This window comes from Panthera uncia, chromosome C2 (genome assembly GCF_023721935.1).
Source record: "Panthera uncia isolate 11264 chromosome C2, Puncia_PCG_1.0, whole genome shotgun sequence".
Lineage (NCBI taxonomy): Eukaryota > Metazoa > Chordata > Mammalia > Carnivora > Felidae > Panthera > Panthera uncia.
This window is the reverse complement of record NC_064810.1, coordinates 71,680,375-71,698,073: the sequence shown is the minus strand read 5'-3', so window position 1 is coordinate 71,698,073 and position 17,699 is coordinate 71,680,375. Positions and strand designations below refer to the sequence as shown.

At 43.2% G+C, this 17,699-nt stretch overlaps 1 protein-coding gene across 1 annotated transcript; it reads right to left on the bottom strand.

Annotated features, from left to right (window-relative positions):
* Window positions 1-331: 331 nt before the first annotated feature.
* Window positions 332-16,898, bottom strand: APOD (apolipoprotein D). The gene is made up of 5 exons (XM_049628371.1): window positions 16,730-16,898; window positions 12,879-13,021; window positions 7,770-7,891; window positions 4,163-4,251; window positions 332-806 (listed from the first exon to the last, which is right to left on the bottom strand). Exons 2-5 carry the CDS (start codon window positions 12,999-13,001, stop codon window positions 571-573), a joined length of 570 nt encoding a protein of 189 aa, XP_049484328.1. The 5' UTR covers window positions 13,002-13,021; window positions 16,730-16,898; the 3' UTR covers window positions 332-570.
* Window positions 16,899-17,699: the final 801 nt, after the last annotated feature.

Here is a 17,699-nt window from a genome sequence, read left to right as displayed (position 1 = left end):
AGCTCAGAGCCTGGAGCCTGCTTCAGATTCTGTGTCTCCCTCTCTCTCTGCTGCTCCCCCGCTCATGCTCTGTCTCTCTTTCTCTCTCTCTCTCAGGAAAGAATAAATGTTAAAAAAAAAAAAAAAAAAAAAAAGAGTGTCTACTGTAGGTTGTGGCACCTGGACTCAGGTCACCCATAATAGGCCTTTTCGGTCTGCTTTCCCTTTCCAGAAACAGGATTGTTCTCTTTAAACTTAAACTGTACAGTGCTTTGTTTCTTTCAACAGAACTGTTCATGGATCTCCAAACGTAAGCGTATAATTGAAAACCCACAATAATCAATTCAGAATCTACTGTGAGCACAGCAGGTCAGCAACAAGTTTATTATTAGACTGGCAAGGTAACATGGTACATGGCTAAGTGTTTGGGCCAGCGTTCCTTGACTTTCTCTCCACAGGCTTCTGCTTTCAAATTTCCCCTCTGGTGTTTGCAATGTTGCCGTGGTTGGTTTGTCTTTATGAAGGGTGGGGTGGGGGGAAGCAAAGCAAAAGAAGTAACATTGAGTGAAGGCAGATTCCCTTTAGAGCCTCTTACAGTGGCTCAGGGCAGTTCACCTGATCTGTGATAGTCATTTTTTCTATGTCAATTTCATTAGAAGTCAAGATATCTTTTAGATAGGTCACTGTTTCTGGAGGGAGATAAGGGTTTCTTCCCAAGATCCAAACATGATCCATGTGAAAAAGCCAGACGATTGTGGTACAGGAGTACACGAGGGCGTAGTTCTCATAGTCGGTGGCCAGGACCCAGTATGGAGCAGACGGCATCACTGAGAACCAGAGGAGAGCAGTATTAAGAGGGACCAGGACAAGAGGAACCTTCATCTCCAGGACCCTGGAAGCCAGGATCCTAGTTCTTCTACTGTAGTAGAACTTAAAAAAAATTAAAAAAAAATTTTTTTTAATGTTTTATTTATTTTGAAGACAGAGAGAGACAGAGCATGAGTGGGGGTGGGGCAGACAGAGAGGGAGACATAGAATCTGAAGAAGGCTCCAGGCTCTGGGCTGTCAGCACAGAGCCTGACATGGGGCTCGAACTCACAAACTGTGAGATCACGACCTGGGCCGAAGTCGGACGCTCAACCGACTAAGCCACCCGGGCGTCCCCCCAATTTTTTTTTTAAATGTTTATTTTTGAGAGAGAGAGAGAGACAAAGAGAGTAAGCAAGAGAGGGGCAGAGAGAGGGAGACAGAATCTGAAGCAAGTTCCACGCTCTGAGCTGTCAGTACAGAGCCTGATATGGGACTCCAACCCATGAACCGTGAGATCATGACCTGAGCTGAAGTCGGACACTTAACCAACGGGGCCACCCAGGCACCCCAAGAGTAGTGGTTCTTAATTCTGGCTTTATGTGGGAATCTTATGGGAACTTTGACAAATACTAGGCCATGTTTCTCCAGACTGATGTGGAGGTGGTTGGTACTCTTGAAGGCTCCCCCATGATTCTAATGTGCAGCCAAAGCTTAGAGCCATCCTTCTGGATCCTTCCTCCCTGATAACACATCAGTCTGCAGAAAGCCACAGTAATGGGGTGTTTTGCCAGACCTCTTAGACTAACAGGCTGCACTTAGCACCAGTAAGTATGGAGGCACCACTTAGCTAAGTGGAGTTAAGATGGCAAGGTCAGGGGCCCCCAGGCTTTCCAAGTCTGTACTTCCCAATTTCCTCCAGAACCTGTCTGAGAAAGGAAGTAAGGGCTAATGTTGGTGAGTTTATTTTCTTTCTGTGTGACCTTCGAAAGTTCTTTTGCTCTCAAGAATATGGTAAATCAGGTGGTAACAGGTTATAAACTCCTCCTCACAAGGGGCCTATGAAGATTCATTGACAGAGGTCTGCACAGTGTTGAAAGCTTAGCATTAAAGGGTCCTTACAACAAGAGAGGGAGGATTTACCTTCTCCGTTTGAATCCAGAGACTTCCTCTGTGAACTTGACCTCCACAGCCAAGGTCCAAGCCAAGGAAATGTCATAGCCCAACTTGTTAAAGTTAAGTGGAAAATGGACCCAAATGGGAGAAAGCTGTGAACTGACCCCATAAGAACAAAAGATTTGGACACAATCTTCTTTCTTGGGTTTCAACCAACCCACCTCCTCCACTCAAAAATAATCCCTCTCTTTGCTAAGTCAAACCAGATCTCAGCACTCGTGAATGACCATGAGAAGCTGGACAAAAGAGGCAGGGTGTAAGAGATTAGAACTTGGCTGGGTGTCAGGGACCCAGCTGGTTATCAGGACAACACAAGAGGTCTAGTCCAGATGACCACCCACTGACGTCCCTCCTACCTCTGACTTTCTACCTGTTTATAAATATGAAAACAGAAGGACGGTTGGAGGACATCTGGACAGAAGCCTGCACAAGGCTACAGGGCCCACACTGAGTGGGCCCTGACTTACCTTTCTAGCACCATTGGTGCCTGCCTGCCAGGCTCACTATTGAGAGCTTGTATTCATCACAGATCTGCGACCTTTGAATTTCCACTGCTTTGTGTGTTCCCAGCTGGACTGGGAACTCTACAACCCTGAGTGGTTTGGGGGAAATGTGTCTTCCAACCTCTTCCTGCCAAGGCGACGCGCCCTGCCTGCACAGAGCCACACATTCACACGCTGTCTTCCTCCCACAGGGTCTAGCTCTCAAGCATACATTTACCCAGACATTTCCTTATAGCAAAGAAAACTTCCACATCTCTTTATTAGAAAACTCTGACCATCTCCTACTGCTTATGGAAGGCACGTCAACTCATTACATGGCTTTTGAGGCTCTTCCCAGTCTTGTCTCGTGCTCCATGTACCCGCCCATCCTCTAGGCTTCTCTCTCCAGACCTTTCCTCAAGCCATTCCTCCTCCTGGGAAAGCCTTTCCCATAGTCTCCTCCACACCCTGGAAGACCCAATGCAAACATCTGATCCCTTCAACCAGAGTGAATCTCTTCCTCCTCTGTTTCCCCTGCCAGCAGCTCCTGCCTCCTTTAGCTCCTGTTGCAGGCCTCCTTGTGAAGGTTGTGCACATAGTATTTGGCCTTCACTCCCATCCCCCCTTCCTCAGTGGAGAGTTTGGGAGACCTTCGTTTTGGTCCCAACTCTGCCTCTAAATGGTCTAGCGACCTTGCCTATATCACCTAGCTTTTCTGCACTTTGACGTTCTTCTTTGTAAAAATAACAAGAAAGGCTGAGATGCACAAAGTCCCTTACAGTTTACAGAGCATGTGCTATCTCATTTACCCTTAGAATACTGGGCGCAGAAGTGAAGTTAGTTGCCCATGGTCACATGTGCGGGAAGAATTATTTTCATCTCCCAGCATTCCTATCTTGGTCTATAAAATAAGAACTTCCTCACTGCCCTACTCTAGGGACTTGAAGGGGGAGCGGGCTGGGGGACAGTGATTCTTCTTACAGCTGTGACAGCGGTGTCTGCCCCTTGGGTGGGGAGAGGGGCCCTGAAGCACTCTCGGTAAAAGAAAGTCTCACATTTCTGAGCTGGCTTCTGCAGTGTATCTATATCAACAGTAAACTAAAAATTTGGTGCTTTCTCTGTTGTCTGTGTCCTTTCCCTGGTTAAGCCAGAGCTCAGAGGACAAATGCTCGTGATCAAATATCTCTCAGGGAACCCTAAAGTGTGGTGAGAAAGTGGCAGATAGAGCCAGGGCTCAAACTTACCTTCACTCTCATTATCTCTTGTGTCCAAGCCTTTGCACATGTGAGTTGTTCTGCTGATAATACCACTACTAACAACTAACTACTACTGGCTACTAATATTTCAGGCCTTCATTCCCTCTGGAAAACTAGTCTAGGCTGGTGCCCTACTGCTCTCCCCGGGTGCTACAATTTGTGCTGCCTTTATTGAAACACGGTAGTTTTACAGTAACTTGCCTGCATACTTGTCAGTATCCACATGGGATATAAGCCTCTCAGGGCCAAGGGCCAGCTCTGTCTTGCTCATCATCACATCTTTGGTGCCTAGACCCAAGCATGGCACATAGTAGGTGCTCAACAAAGTATTATGCATTGAGTCACTATAGGTGACACTATAGGTGACACTCAGATATGACAGGAGTGTTTCAACCCAGGGCTCTAGCCTTTGGTTTGCATATCTCCTATCCCTGAAACCTCCTGAGAGAAGTGAATACTTACACCAGAAAAACTTAACTCCCAGCTTGGCAGGCTCTGTGAGGTTGGCCTGGGTGGCTTCACCTTCAATTTGACTCACAGTTCCATCCGGTCTGCAATGAGTTAAAACAAAACAAAACAAAACAGAACAAAACAAAACGCCTTAATTCAATGGAAGCCAAAAATCAGTGAAAGGCCACTAAGCATCAGGGTGGCCAAGATTGTGATTTCTGGTTAGGGAGGCTCTTTCTTTTGTCACTGTCTCTGAGACCAAGCGGAGGAAGATGGCCCTGGGTGATAAGAAGCAATAACTGAAATGCTCCAGGACTGGATGATATGTTAGGCCCTAACACTTCTGTGCTGTGTTTTGAGTCCTACAAGGGCATTTCCTGCTCTCAGGCTGCAGAGGGAGGGAGTAAAAGAGAAGGGAACACAAACAAAACAACCCTATACACCAAGAAGATTTACTTCTTTAAAAATGAGAATGGGCCACGGGGCACCTGGGTGGCTTGGTTGGTTAAGCGTCTGACTTCGGCTCAGGTCATGATCTCACGGTCCGTGAGTTCTAGCCCCGCATTGGGCTCTGTGCTGACAGCTCAGAGCCTGGAGCCTGTTTCAGATTCTGTGTCTCACTCTCTCTCTGCTCCTCCCCTGTTCATGCTCTGTCTCTCTCTGTCTCAAAAATAAATAAACGTTAAAAAAAAATTAAAAAAAAAACTATAAAAAAAAAATGAGAATGGGCCAAAGGGAAAAACAAGGACTGACGTGATTACTCAAAGTCTGGAGATCTGCACGCTTTCCTTGCTCTTGGGGCCTCAGTGACATCATATGACATCATATGACCCATAAAGCCATCCATACACCTGAGCTCTGAGACCCCTATCCAGGCCTGCAAGCTTCTGACTAAGTATGGGAGATTTCAACATAGGCCAGGTAAAAGCAGGCAGTGAGGAAATATTAACCTCATCTCAGTGATTCTCAGAGACATTAAATGTGCAGAAATGCACATCTTGCAACAAATGCCACCTTACAATTCGCAGTGTCATTTCTTTCTTAGTGGTATATAAAATGGTGGTGAATCTTAAAAGTGATGGTCTTCGATTGGATGAAATACTTTCACCCTTTTGAAAGAGTGGCTCCAGTTTTTGGCAACTCCCAATGACTCTGTGGACCTGGGGGAGAGGGGAAATGCCTGGGGACAGAGGCACTGAGGGGAGGGTGCTCACATATCACAGTGCTCTTCCTAGGAAGCTGACAGAGGAGGAGCCTGTTCATCAGTCCTCAAGGGGGCACAGGACAAAAGTTAGAGCAACAGTGTGTGTTAGAAAGTCAGTAGGCTATGGTTAGTGTTGACAGATGTCTCAGAAACCAGATAATAAGCAACAGGTAAGGAAGGATGAAAAATGTATTCAGATGCTCCTGGATGCATAGTCTGTTTATCATCAAGTAGGGCTGGGAACCATCCCTTCCTCTGTCACCTGAAACTCAGCTGGGAGAACAGGAAGATGGTCCATTTCTATCTGCATGCAGTTGCTTAGCAACAAACCAGCCTCTTCTCGAGCAGACTTTCCTGCTTTTCATCATCATTTATGTTTTGGCCAGAACAGTTTTCAAAACACCAGTCTCTGATCATAAATGCACAATTTGTTCATGGGAAAAATACATTTGTATTTTCAAGGGTCTAAGCAGATTAATAGTAATACATAGTATTAATTAAATAATTACTACACACCAAACCCTGTTCTAAGCAATTTACATGTGTTACCTCATCTGATGCTCACAAAGCCCTATGCAGGGAGGTTCTATGATTAATGTCACTTTACTGAGAGGAAACTGAGACCTAGAGTATTACCATAACTAACCTAAGATCACATCATTAGTAACTGGCAGAACCAGGATTTGAAATGGGGCAGCCTAACTCCAAAGCCTGAGCCCTTTGGCTCCCAGCCCCGTGCCAGCTGCTTTTGCCCTCAAATTCTCTGACACTGGCTAAGAGTACTTTGCTCAGACTCCGTGCTGTGCCTCTGCCCATCCTGTAGTATTCCTGAAAGGAGAAGCCATATCATGCTCCTGAACCAGCAAACCTTTCTCCATGTGCCCTTGTATCTTAAACAAACGTGACCCTACAGGCAGAGCAACCTAATACTCAAGATACAGTTAAAGAGGACTTCTGGCCGGCTCCGAAGGAGAGGTGGAAAAATCTTGTGGGTTTTGAGATCAACGTCACTGTCTGACTCTTGGTCATAGAATGGGACAAAATATTTGAAATGAAGTCATTGCAACTTTAGATGGAGGTCTGCATCTCAATCCTTCTCTGGACTCTAAAATAATCTGTTTTTATCTTTAGAGGCCCTTGAGATTCTTAACTTTATTTCTATGGCTTATGAAGGCAGGGAGTCAACCCACTTATGTTCTGGCTCACAGAAAGCTTAGTGGATAACAAGATGGCCACACAAAGCCTCTCGGAGCCTGAGTAACTTTCATGCTGTGTTATAATTGTTTTCTTGGAGTTGAGCACAGTTCTCAGTTCCTGTAGGGAACAAGAAGGACAGCCCTTCACCCCAGCCTTTCTTCCATTTGTCTTCTGTTCTCTTCCCCATTTCACTTCTCCCTGGGTTTGAATCTTAGCTTTGTTGCTTACAAGCTGTGTGGCCCTTGGGCAAATTACTTTCCCTCTCTGTACCTCAGTTTCCTCATCTATAAGTGTGGGGTTGATAATAGTACCTACCTCAGGGTTGTTATGGGAATTAAATAAATATATATATTCATTTACATATATACATATATGTACACACATGTATATATACATACACATACAGAATAGTGCCTTGCATTTAGGAAATACTTAGTATTTGTTACTATTGTTTATTGTTGCTCTTATCTTTGTTGATAGAAGGTTGGTAGGAGCTCTTTCTGGGGCTTTTTAAAGTTTCTGTTTGCTTTCTAAAGTATGAATTCTCATATCAAATAGAAATCTGTATTTCAGTATCAGAAAAGTATACTTCTATAGGCGATCCTGTTCCCATAACCTAGAATGTGACCATGTATTTGATTCTTGCTTAACAAGAAAAGGAGTTTTCTAATAGTTAAAGCTGTCTGGAGATGAAATAAATTGTCATGGAAGGCAATGAGCTCCCAGTTCCCGGAAGGAGTCAGGTAGAGCTGGATGTCTTCTGTTAGTGGATAATATAGAAAGGGCTTCGTTCTTAGTTTGGAGATCAGATGCGATGGTCCCCCTCCCCAGCCCCCTTGTGCCCCCTCCCCCTCATCCTTTGCTATCAGAGTATCTATTTTGCTATGAGAGCAGGAACCCTGCAGTTTGGATTCCCATTGAGTTCCTAGTGCCTCTCATAGGCAGTACACATATAATAAGTACACAACACTCAAGGGAGTCCACAATACAAAAAGATACTCAGCAAGTGGTCATGGAAATAAATGAGTGGCTTCTCGTCCCCACCATTCTGCTTGCCAAAAACTTTGATCTTAGGACCTGCTGTGAGCAGGCAGGACAGACCAAGCAACATCTGCATCACCCCCCTCAACGAGATTGCAAGGACACCCAGTCACCCCAGGACAACTCTCTGCAGGCTGGCTCCAGGACTGTGTTGCTTTTGAAACCACAGCCACTCACCTCAACTCCTGGTTTATCACTTTGATGTTTCCGTTTTCCATTAGCGAGTAGTTGGCTTGGATGCAACTTCCCTTCTCAAAGCTCACTGGGATCTTCTCAATTTCATACCATCGTCCAAGATACTGCAGAGGTAACAAGAAGCAGAGAAAACCCCATGGCTCTCTGGGGACCTGCAAACTCTTCCCTATTGTTGCCTTTTAGAGCAGAGCCCTTTCCTGGGGAAACCAAGCAAAATGGGCTGCATTGTTCTGACAGCAACTGAGCAAGATATTGATTCAAATGAGAGTAAGTGAATCGGATGTGCAGGCCTTGGTTGAATGCCACATTTTATTCCTAAAGTGCTCTTTATTTAGATATGCTGTCAGTGGCCCCTCCAGCCAAAATCTATGTGAAATTCTAAACTCTGTGAAAGAGAGCGAGCAGTCCAGATGATGGAAGGTGCCATCTCAAACATTTTGTGATTCTACGAGGCATCTTTGAGTTGTGTGCAAGTCAGATATATTCACTGTGGGGAACTGGGACTCCAGAGTTGGTTGCATTCTCCTCATAAGACCTCGCACAGGGAGGTGGACACAAAAGCTTTTGGCAGGTGATCAGGACTTAGAAGACTGATACCACGGGGGGTATGGTCTCAGTTCATAACTTCGTGTACAGAGTCAACTCTAAAGAAGTGTGCATTGTTGTGGGGGAGGGGGAGAAAGGCATGTTCACAGTTCCATTACATGCTCCAATTTACAACCTTCGTGGAGGGCAAGTTGGCAATATCTAGCAAAGCAATTTCACTTCTGGAAATGTAACCTCCTGATAATAAGAAAAAGAAATGATGCATATATGAGGTTATTTGTTGTGGTACTATTGTAAGAACAAAATACGGGAAACTAGAGTCTGAGCATTCGTAGGGGACTAGGTAAATAAATTATGGCACATCCATATAATGGATTGTTACACACCCTCTTTTAAAGGAGTCATATGCGGGGCGCCTGGGTGGCTCCGTCGGTTGAGTGTCCGACTTAGCCTCAGGTCATGATCTCACTGTTTGTGGGCTCTGTGCTGTCAGCCTGGAGCCTACTTCGGATTCTGTGTCTCCCTCTCTCTCTGCCCCTTCCCAGCTCATGCTTGGTCTCTCTCTCTCTCTCTCTCTCTCAGTCTCTCAAAAATAAATAAACATTAAAAAAAAATTTTAAGGAGTCCTATGCAATTATCTCCAAGATACATACAATGGAAAAAGAGCTAGGTGAAAAATAGTGTATATGTAAAAACGGGGGGAAAGATTATTATATTCATTTTCTATTGTTGTTGTAACAATTTACCAGAAGCCTAAAACAACCCAAATTTATGGTCTCACAGGTCTGTACATCGAGTGAGTTTGGTTAAAATCAAGGTGTTGGCAGGGCTGTGTTCCTTCCTACAGGCTCTAGAGGACTCTGTCTTCTTTCCTTGTCTGAGTTGTTGAGGCCACCCGCATTTTTTGGGTTGTGAACTCCTTCCTCCATCTTCAGAGCCAGCAAATGCAGGTGAAAGCCTTTTCACATTGCATCTCTCTGATTCTTGTTCCATTGTCACACCTCTCTGACTACAGTTGGGGAAGGTTCTCTGCTTTCAACGATTAGATTGGTCCTTTCTGGATAACCCAGGCCATGCCTGCCATCTCCAAGTCTATAACTTTAATCACATCAGCAAACCCCCCTTTCCATGTACGGTGGCACAGTCACAGGTTGCAGGCATTAGGGTGAGGGCATCGTTCCGCCTACTGCAGTTATGTATGTATTCGTGAACATATACATTTGCTCCCAAAAGATACACAATAGAATGATTTTACTGGTTGCTACTGGGGAAGGAAACTGAGGTAGGAGGGGAAAAGGGGTAGGAGAAGAGCTTCATTGTATGTTCTCTGGCCCCTTTAGGATTTTGATCCATGTGACCATATTTACTTAGTCAAAATATTAATTGAAAGTATTTTTAAATTTAAAAATGTATTACTCAACAAAAGAAAATCAGAGACGCACTCACCTTCAAAAAGTGAGACTTGGAAATGAGAGTACTGCAAACAGGTGGCAGTATGGCTTCGGTCACATGGCTCTTTGCTCAAATATATACCCACGTTTATGACCTAAAATTTCCACTCATTTATTAAAGGCACATCTTTCAATTAAAACCACTGAAATTAACATTCATTGAAAGCACCAAAAAAATACGGTTAAAGGTCAGTTGGTTTCATAGGCATTCTCAAAAACACACTCCATTTTATACAGAACATTTAAAATGGTTCTATTATTGTTAAGGTGACTTCAGTGCTCCATAATTAAAACCAAGGAAGCATGATTTTCTAGAAAAGGGGAAACTGAAAGGTGGAAGATTGCTTTTTATGTCACACTCCCTTATAATTTCACAATATTTTTGTGAAAACCTTTTCACGTTTGTGGATCCCAATTTCTCTATCCATATAAGAAGAACGCAATGTTTAAAATGAATCCTGGATGGGAATGCAAGCTGGTGCAGCCACTCTGGAAAACAGTATGGAGGTTCCTCAAAAAACTAAAAATGGAACTACTCTACGACCCAGCAATTGCACTACTAGGCATTTATCCATGGGATACAGGTGTGCTGTTTTGAAGGGACACATGCACCCCCATGTTTATAGCAGCACTATCAACAATAGCCAAAGTATGGAAAGAACCCAAATGTCCATCAATGGATGAATGGATAAAGAAGATGTGCTATATATACATACAATGGAGTATTACTCGGCAATCAAAAAGAATGAAATCTTGCCATTTGCAACTACGTGGATGGAACTGGAGGGTTTTATGCTAAGTGAAATTAGTCAGAGAAAGACAAAAATCCTATGACTTCACTCATATGAGGACTTTAAGAGACAAAACAGATGACCATAAGGGAAGGGAAACAAAAATAATATAAAAACAGGGAGGGGGACAAAGCATAAGAGACTCATAAATATGGAGAACAAACTGAGGGTTACTCGAGGTGTTGTGGGAGGGGGGATGGGCTAAATGGGTAAGGGGCATTAAGGAATCTACTCCTGAAATCATTGTTGCACTATATGCTAACTAATTTCGATGTAAATTTTTAAAAATGTTTTTACTTATTTTTGAGACAGAGAGAGACAGAGCATGAGCACGGGAGGGGCAGAGAGAGAGAGGGAGACACAGAATCCGAAGCAGGCTCCAGGCTCCGAGCTGTCAGCACAGAGCCCGACGAGGGGCTCGAACTCACAGACTGTGAGGTCATGACCTGAGCTGAAGTTGGACGCTTAACTGACTGAGCCACCCAGGCACCCCGTAAATTTTAAAAAATAAAAAATAAAATTAAAAAAAAATGAATCCTGTAAAGGAAGAGGTAAAACTATCTTTATTTCCAGATAACATGATTTTGTGTATAAAAAATCCTAAGGAATCCACACACACACACAAACTATTAGAACTAATAAATGAAGCTAGCAAGGTTAAGGGATACAAGATCAATATACAGAAACCAAATGGCTTTCTACACTTAAAATGAACACTCTGTAAATTATGAAAATTCCATTTACAATAGCATCAAAAGAATAAAATACTTAGGAATAAGTATTTAACCAAAGAAACACAAAACTTATACTCTGAAAACTACGAAATATTGTTGAAAGAAATTTAATAAGACCTAAATAAATAAGAAATTAAATGGAAAGATAACCTATGTTCAGGGATTGGAAGGCTTAAAATTGTTAAGATGACAATATTCTCCAGATAGATCTAGATTCAATGCATTCTCTATGAAAACAACAACAACAACAACAACAACAACACAAAACAAAACTCTGCTTCTTCACTAAATTGACAAACAGATCCTAAAATTCATATGGAAATGCAAAGGACTTAGAATAGCCAGAAGAATAAAGTTGGAGGCGTCATATATTCTAATTTCAAAACTTACTACAAAGCTATAGTAATCAATACTGTATAGCACTGGCATAAAGATAGACACATAAAACAATAAAATAGAATTGAGAGTCTAAAAATAAGCTGTTACATAAATGTCCAATTGATTTTCAACAAGGATGCCAAGATTGTTCAATGGGGAAAGAATAGTCTTCTCAGCAAATAGTTCTGGGCAACTGAATATCCACTGGCAAAATAATAAAGTTGGACTTCTATATCACACTATATAAAAAGCTTAACTCAAAATGGAGCATGAAATTAAATGTAAGGATTAAAACTATAAATCTCTTATAAGAAAATATAGAAATAAAAATCATAACCTTGCATTAGGCAATGGTGTTTTAGATACCAAACGTATAAGCAAGAAAGGAGAAAAATAGATAAATTGGACTCCGTTAATATTGGAAACTTTTGCGCTTCAAAAGACACATTAATAAAGTGAAAAAGCAATCCACAGAATGGGGGGAAATATTTTCAAATCATGTATCTGATAAGAGACTTGTATCTAGAACATATAAAGAACTCTCAGAGCTCAATAATTAAAAAGATAAGTAACCCAACTTAAAAATGGGGAAAGGACTCAAATGGACATTTCTCCAAAGAAGATATAAAAATGGACAATAAACACATGAAAAGGTGTTCAATGTCATTAACCATTAGGGAAATGCAAATCAAAACCACAATGAGATATCCTTCATACCCTGTAAAAATGATTACAACCAAAAAGATGACAATAGCAAGTGTCGACAAAGATAAGGAGAAATTGGTATTATATACACGGCTGATGGGAACGTACAATAGTGCATGCAGCGCTTTTGGAAAATCGTTTCCGTGGGACGATCTGAGGAACATTCTACACATTTCCTCAGAGGATTCCCAGCAGGACTGAACCCTTCTGTTAACAGTGTTACTGTTCAGGAATGCCATCTTTTATTGCCGTTCTGCCTTCTCTCAGTTTCCCCACATGCCCACAGTGCTTCCTGGGATCAGCTTCCCAAAACCCTCTGCTCCCCAGTTCTTGGTCTCAGAGCCTGCTTTGGGGGATGCCCCAGTAAGATAAGTACCTACCCCAAGGCTTGCTGTGGCAATCAAAGCAGAAAACTAACACTGAATCCTAGAGGATGCTTATTCAAATGGGAGGCAAAACAAACGGGAGTTGAGACTTTTGCCACACCTTGTGCACATCAAAATTCTCCTGCACCGGAGGAGTCGGGCATTTCCCAAGGTGAAAGGCTTGTCCGTCTGCGGCACTGAAGAGGCTGGCCAGAGCAGAAAAGAGCAGCAGCGCCGTCATCATCTTGGGGCTCTGGATGGAACCTGGGGTCAGGAGAAACAAAGCAGCTAGAGTTGTTCTGAGCCCCCTGAGGACACGCAGTCACCAGGGGAACATTTCTGGGGACCTCTCTGGGGACCTTCCCCTGAGCCCTTTTGAACGGTCACCCTGCAGAGCCACCTGAATCGTCATCATCAACCCTGCTGTGAGGCCTTCCACCCCTGGGAGCATCTCCCGACCTTTGTACCTCCATTAGAGCACGCTCTGCCTGGTGTTAGAGCTCGTTGGATTTATTTTGCAACTGCTCCCCCTCCATTATGCATTTTTCAAGGATGGGAGCCCACAGAACCTGGCAGTGTCAGGCACAGTCCATACTTGTTGATGAACAGAAACAATGTGGGGTGGGGATAGGCCGAGGGGGAGGTCGAAGCGGTCAAGTGAACCATGCAAGAGAAAAAAATGAGCACAAACTATGCACGTTTAGTATCTTATGAGATTCATAAGAGAAGTGCCTCCCTGATCTACAACCCCCAATCCTGCCCCATCTTGCTGGGCTGCTTACCAACCCAGGAGTAAGCCTGAAACCTTAACAGGCTGTGGCGTGCTGGGGACCCCAGGGTCACCCTGACTGTGTTTGAATGCAGACTTTGCCACACGCTAAGTATAACTGTACATTTTATGCTTTAGTGTCCTGGTCTATTAAGTGGGGATAATAATCATACCAACCTCACCAAGTTTGGTGAGAATTAAATGAGATACTATAGAGAGAGTATTTAGGGTGAAGTCTGACACAGAGAAAATGCTTAATAAATGCTAGTTATTATTATCGTGAAAAGCAGAAACAAATAACTGCTTCCTGAATTTCTCTTTGGCATTCTGTTGGGGATATTTCTCAGAGATGTTCATTTCTTTTTTTTTTTTTCTTCTTTTAAAGGTGCATTGACAGGGACGTAGATATGCATTTAACTAGAGAAGGACTAATAGCTGGCAACATGCATTTCAGCCCGGGCACCCTTCCCTGCTTCTTTCACTGACTTGCCTTCAGTCTATTCTCCTCCTTGTGACTCCTTGCCTGTAGCTGCACAAGAGCTATTTCTAGCTCTTTGCCTTTCTCCCGCAATAAAGAAGACTGAATCAACGCAAGCAAAATGTTCTCAGATCTGAGCATTTAAAAGGATGTGTCATAACAGGAATAATTATAACCACTTTATTATGGTTAAACCTCCAAATAACCTTTAATAATCAATAGCTTTTCTTCTGGAGGTTTTATCGCCCCATTTTCAAAGGAACAGTTACATAACAAGTAAAACTGCCAGCTGGGGATGGTGGGGGCGGGGTGGTCGCTGAGCCTCCTTTGAGCAAGCCAAGTCTGTGGTAGGACCCCACCTTCTCTGAGAATCCATTTTCCATTAGCTCCTACCACCACGTAAACAACACCTGTCTTTTAATCTTTTGGGAGACGGTGGATGGATTTGTCTAAACTTACAAAAATTTGTATCCATTTCCAAGAAATTCTTAGAACCGCGCAGCTCTACTCTTGGGCCTCAGTAGGCTTCAAGCTCAGTGCCTTGCCCAGAAGATCTTACCTCAAAGGATGGTCACACATTACGCACATTCTACAGGGTCCCCCAAACTGGCGGGACTTAAGAGGTCCTTTCTCCACCCCACCCCTCAGCCCCTGGGAGTACAGATGTCACGCTGAGTGCCAGAAGGGGCAGAGGGCCGGGACTCAGGTACTGTCTGTGGCTGTCCGTCCTGCAGTGACCCTGAGCCATGCTTCCTTCTGTGCACCACCTTTGGTGGCTTTCAGTAAACACCTACCTCTGTAACCTGATGAGTGTCATTTCACCATGGGACAGTTAACACCAAAAGTCAGTTCCATGTCTTACTCTGACAAATATCTTATTACAAAATGTTCTATTATGGGCTGAAACATGTGCTTTAGCTGTGTAGGAGGATTTCAGAGCAAGGCTAATTCTTAGCCTTGCTTACATATCTCTTCCAAAGATGTCTCTTTATTGCAGTAGTTTTATTCCTATGGTTAAAACTTTTTGTGATAGAAAGTGTTGATGGCATCCATAATTTCTTTTCCACGTCCCGTCCGTTCTAGTACACTCAGCACTTACTGAGTACCTTCTGACGGTGAGTGAGGCAGGAGAGAAGGGAGACTCGGGAGACAAGTTGACCAAAGTAAAGCCATTTTGGTTTTAGCCTGACCCTTAACCTAACAGTCAGCAGGTCATAAAGAGTTACAAGATCCAACTCACTGAAGACCACAAGATTCCATTCCCTCCAGCACTAAAAGCCACAAAGGTCAGACATTCTTAAAATTGCTCCCTGTGGGTAATTTCATAATCGCCAGACAATGGAAAAACTCACCACCCAATAAAAATGATAAACCCAAAATTAAAGAGTAAGCCCCTCCCTACATGCTAGCAAATTAAAAAAAAAAATTATAAAACCATTTATTAGAAGCAAAGGGATGTCCTCTTCCTCAACTGGGAGGAGAGACCACTACTTTGTAAGAAAGCTCCTTTCTTCTATATTTAATAAATCTTTGTCCCTTTCTCTAAATGGCTTGCTCTGAAATTCTTTCTTGTGCAAAGCCAAGAATCCTCTTGGCGATGAGCCTGAGGCCCTCCCTCTAGGGCCTCAACCCCATCCAGCATCAAAGGTAAGTCGCATTATTATCTTATACCTGTGAACTTGGGTAGGCGTGACCTATATTTTTGCTCTGTCTTCTAACACTAACGGGAAGACTGTCTTAATGAGGGGAATTTAAATATTTTAAAAATAAACAGAATTTAAATATTATTTTAACTGAATATTAAATTATTTAATAATAATTCTACCAAGGTTATTGTGCATCTGCCCTGGGCCAGCACAGACTCTATGAGCTGGTACTCATACTCATTGAACTTCCCCATGGAGAAGCCCGGGTCTCAGTTTTTCACATGTGCCACACACTGGATCTCCATAACATCCTATCTAGAAGGCTACTGCTATGACATTCTCTGTGTACTCAATGATGTTAATTTCCCAGGGGTTACTTCCTGATAAGGTGTGAAGCCAGAACTTACACCAGGTCTCTTAGGAGCCTGCTCTCCCAACACCTGCGTGTTAGTGCGGGCAAGGTACCTGCTCTGAAAAAGCTGCAGAACTTTGACGACTAGATTTTTAGATTTCACATGATAAAACAAAATGCATTTCCACAAGCCAAGCGGTCTAAATAACCCATTTAGCTATTGACTCTAACAAGAAAATATATCTTCTTAAGAAACTATTTTTGTGCCATATTGTCAAATGTGTTTTCCAATTCACAGAATGAATTACAGTTCACTTTTTGGTAAATTTTATTGTAATGCACAGTTGGACGACAACTCCTTGAGAATTCATCTAGTACAGTATTGGTTATGGAAAATGTTCTCGTTGTCTGCTTGCACAGAAGAGAATGCATAGTGCAAGCACAAGACATTGAGGTAGGTCAACGTTGGGTTGGCACCCCAGTTCTGCCATTTGTTGGCCTATTGCTTAGGATATCTGAACCTCAGTTTCCTCGTCTGAAAAATGGCACTAATGAGGTTCTATCTTGTAAGGTGGACTGAGGAAAAATGAGACCAATTTTGCAGAGTGACTGGCACAAGCCCTCAATCGTGGCTGTTATTATTTTTAGCTGAAAGGGGGAAAGTAAAAGCCAAGCCTGTCTCTAAGCACTTTTTAACAAAAACGAAAATGAAAACCACAGTACATACCTTTTCTGTCAAGATGAAGGCAGTTTCCACATGCAAACTCATCCAATTTAAGATGTGTGGTCTTGTTGACCAGCTTCTCCCAAGCTATTTTATAAGCTTCATTCGGTCACTGACGTTTAATTTTAACGCATGCCACACCCACTCCGGGTCGGGAAGGCTGGCCGAAAAGCTTAGTTCTGTATGAAACACAAAGATGGGATGTTTTGTCCATCTCCCTCCCCCAATTTCCTTCACAGCTGCTCCCTGAAAAAGAAACAATGAGATACTGTGTGTATGCGAGAGAGGGAAAGACAAAGTGCATTTCATTCAAAACATCTTTTTTGCTGTGTGGATTTTCTAATTTAATTTTCTCAGTCAGAATGCACTTTAAAGTTCCAGTAAGATGAGCTGCAACATGTTTTCAAGCATCTGGTATTTATTTTTCATTTTTGTGTAAATGAAAAATCAACAACCTCATTTCCTGAAATGGGGCACCCCATGTGGTCCCTGGCCTGGAATGTGACTCAGGCTAGAGAGTGAAGGGTAAGAATTAGAGATGGCTTTTTGTGTGATCCTGGACAAGCCATCCACTTCTCTGAGGCTCAGTCTCCCCATGGTGACGCAGAGGCTCTCATTTCTGTCTCCACCAAAGTTGGGTGTATAGGGGAGATACCGGTTCTGAAGGGGCTGGGGCTAAAAGCTGAGAATGCCAGACCTTTCGTGATTCGTGATTCGGGAGCCTCCCAGCTTCACCATCTAGGCGGCCTCTCCCTGCCTGGGGTGAGAGTGGATTTAATGTTGCTCATTCCACAGAGACACTTTGGGCTGGGCCCCATTTCTCTCTGTGGAATGAGCAGTTTTGAATCTTAGGACTTGGATTCTGTGCCTTTGTGATAAGGCAGGAGGCTTTTAGGGGCATGTAGAGAAGAGAGTACCTTTGTAGTAGACAGATTCCTGAATAAAATGCATTCTCCAGTTTCTAAGCAATAGA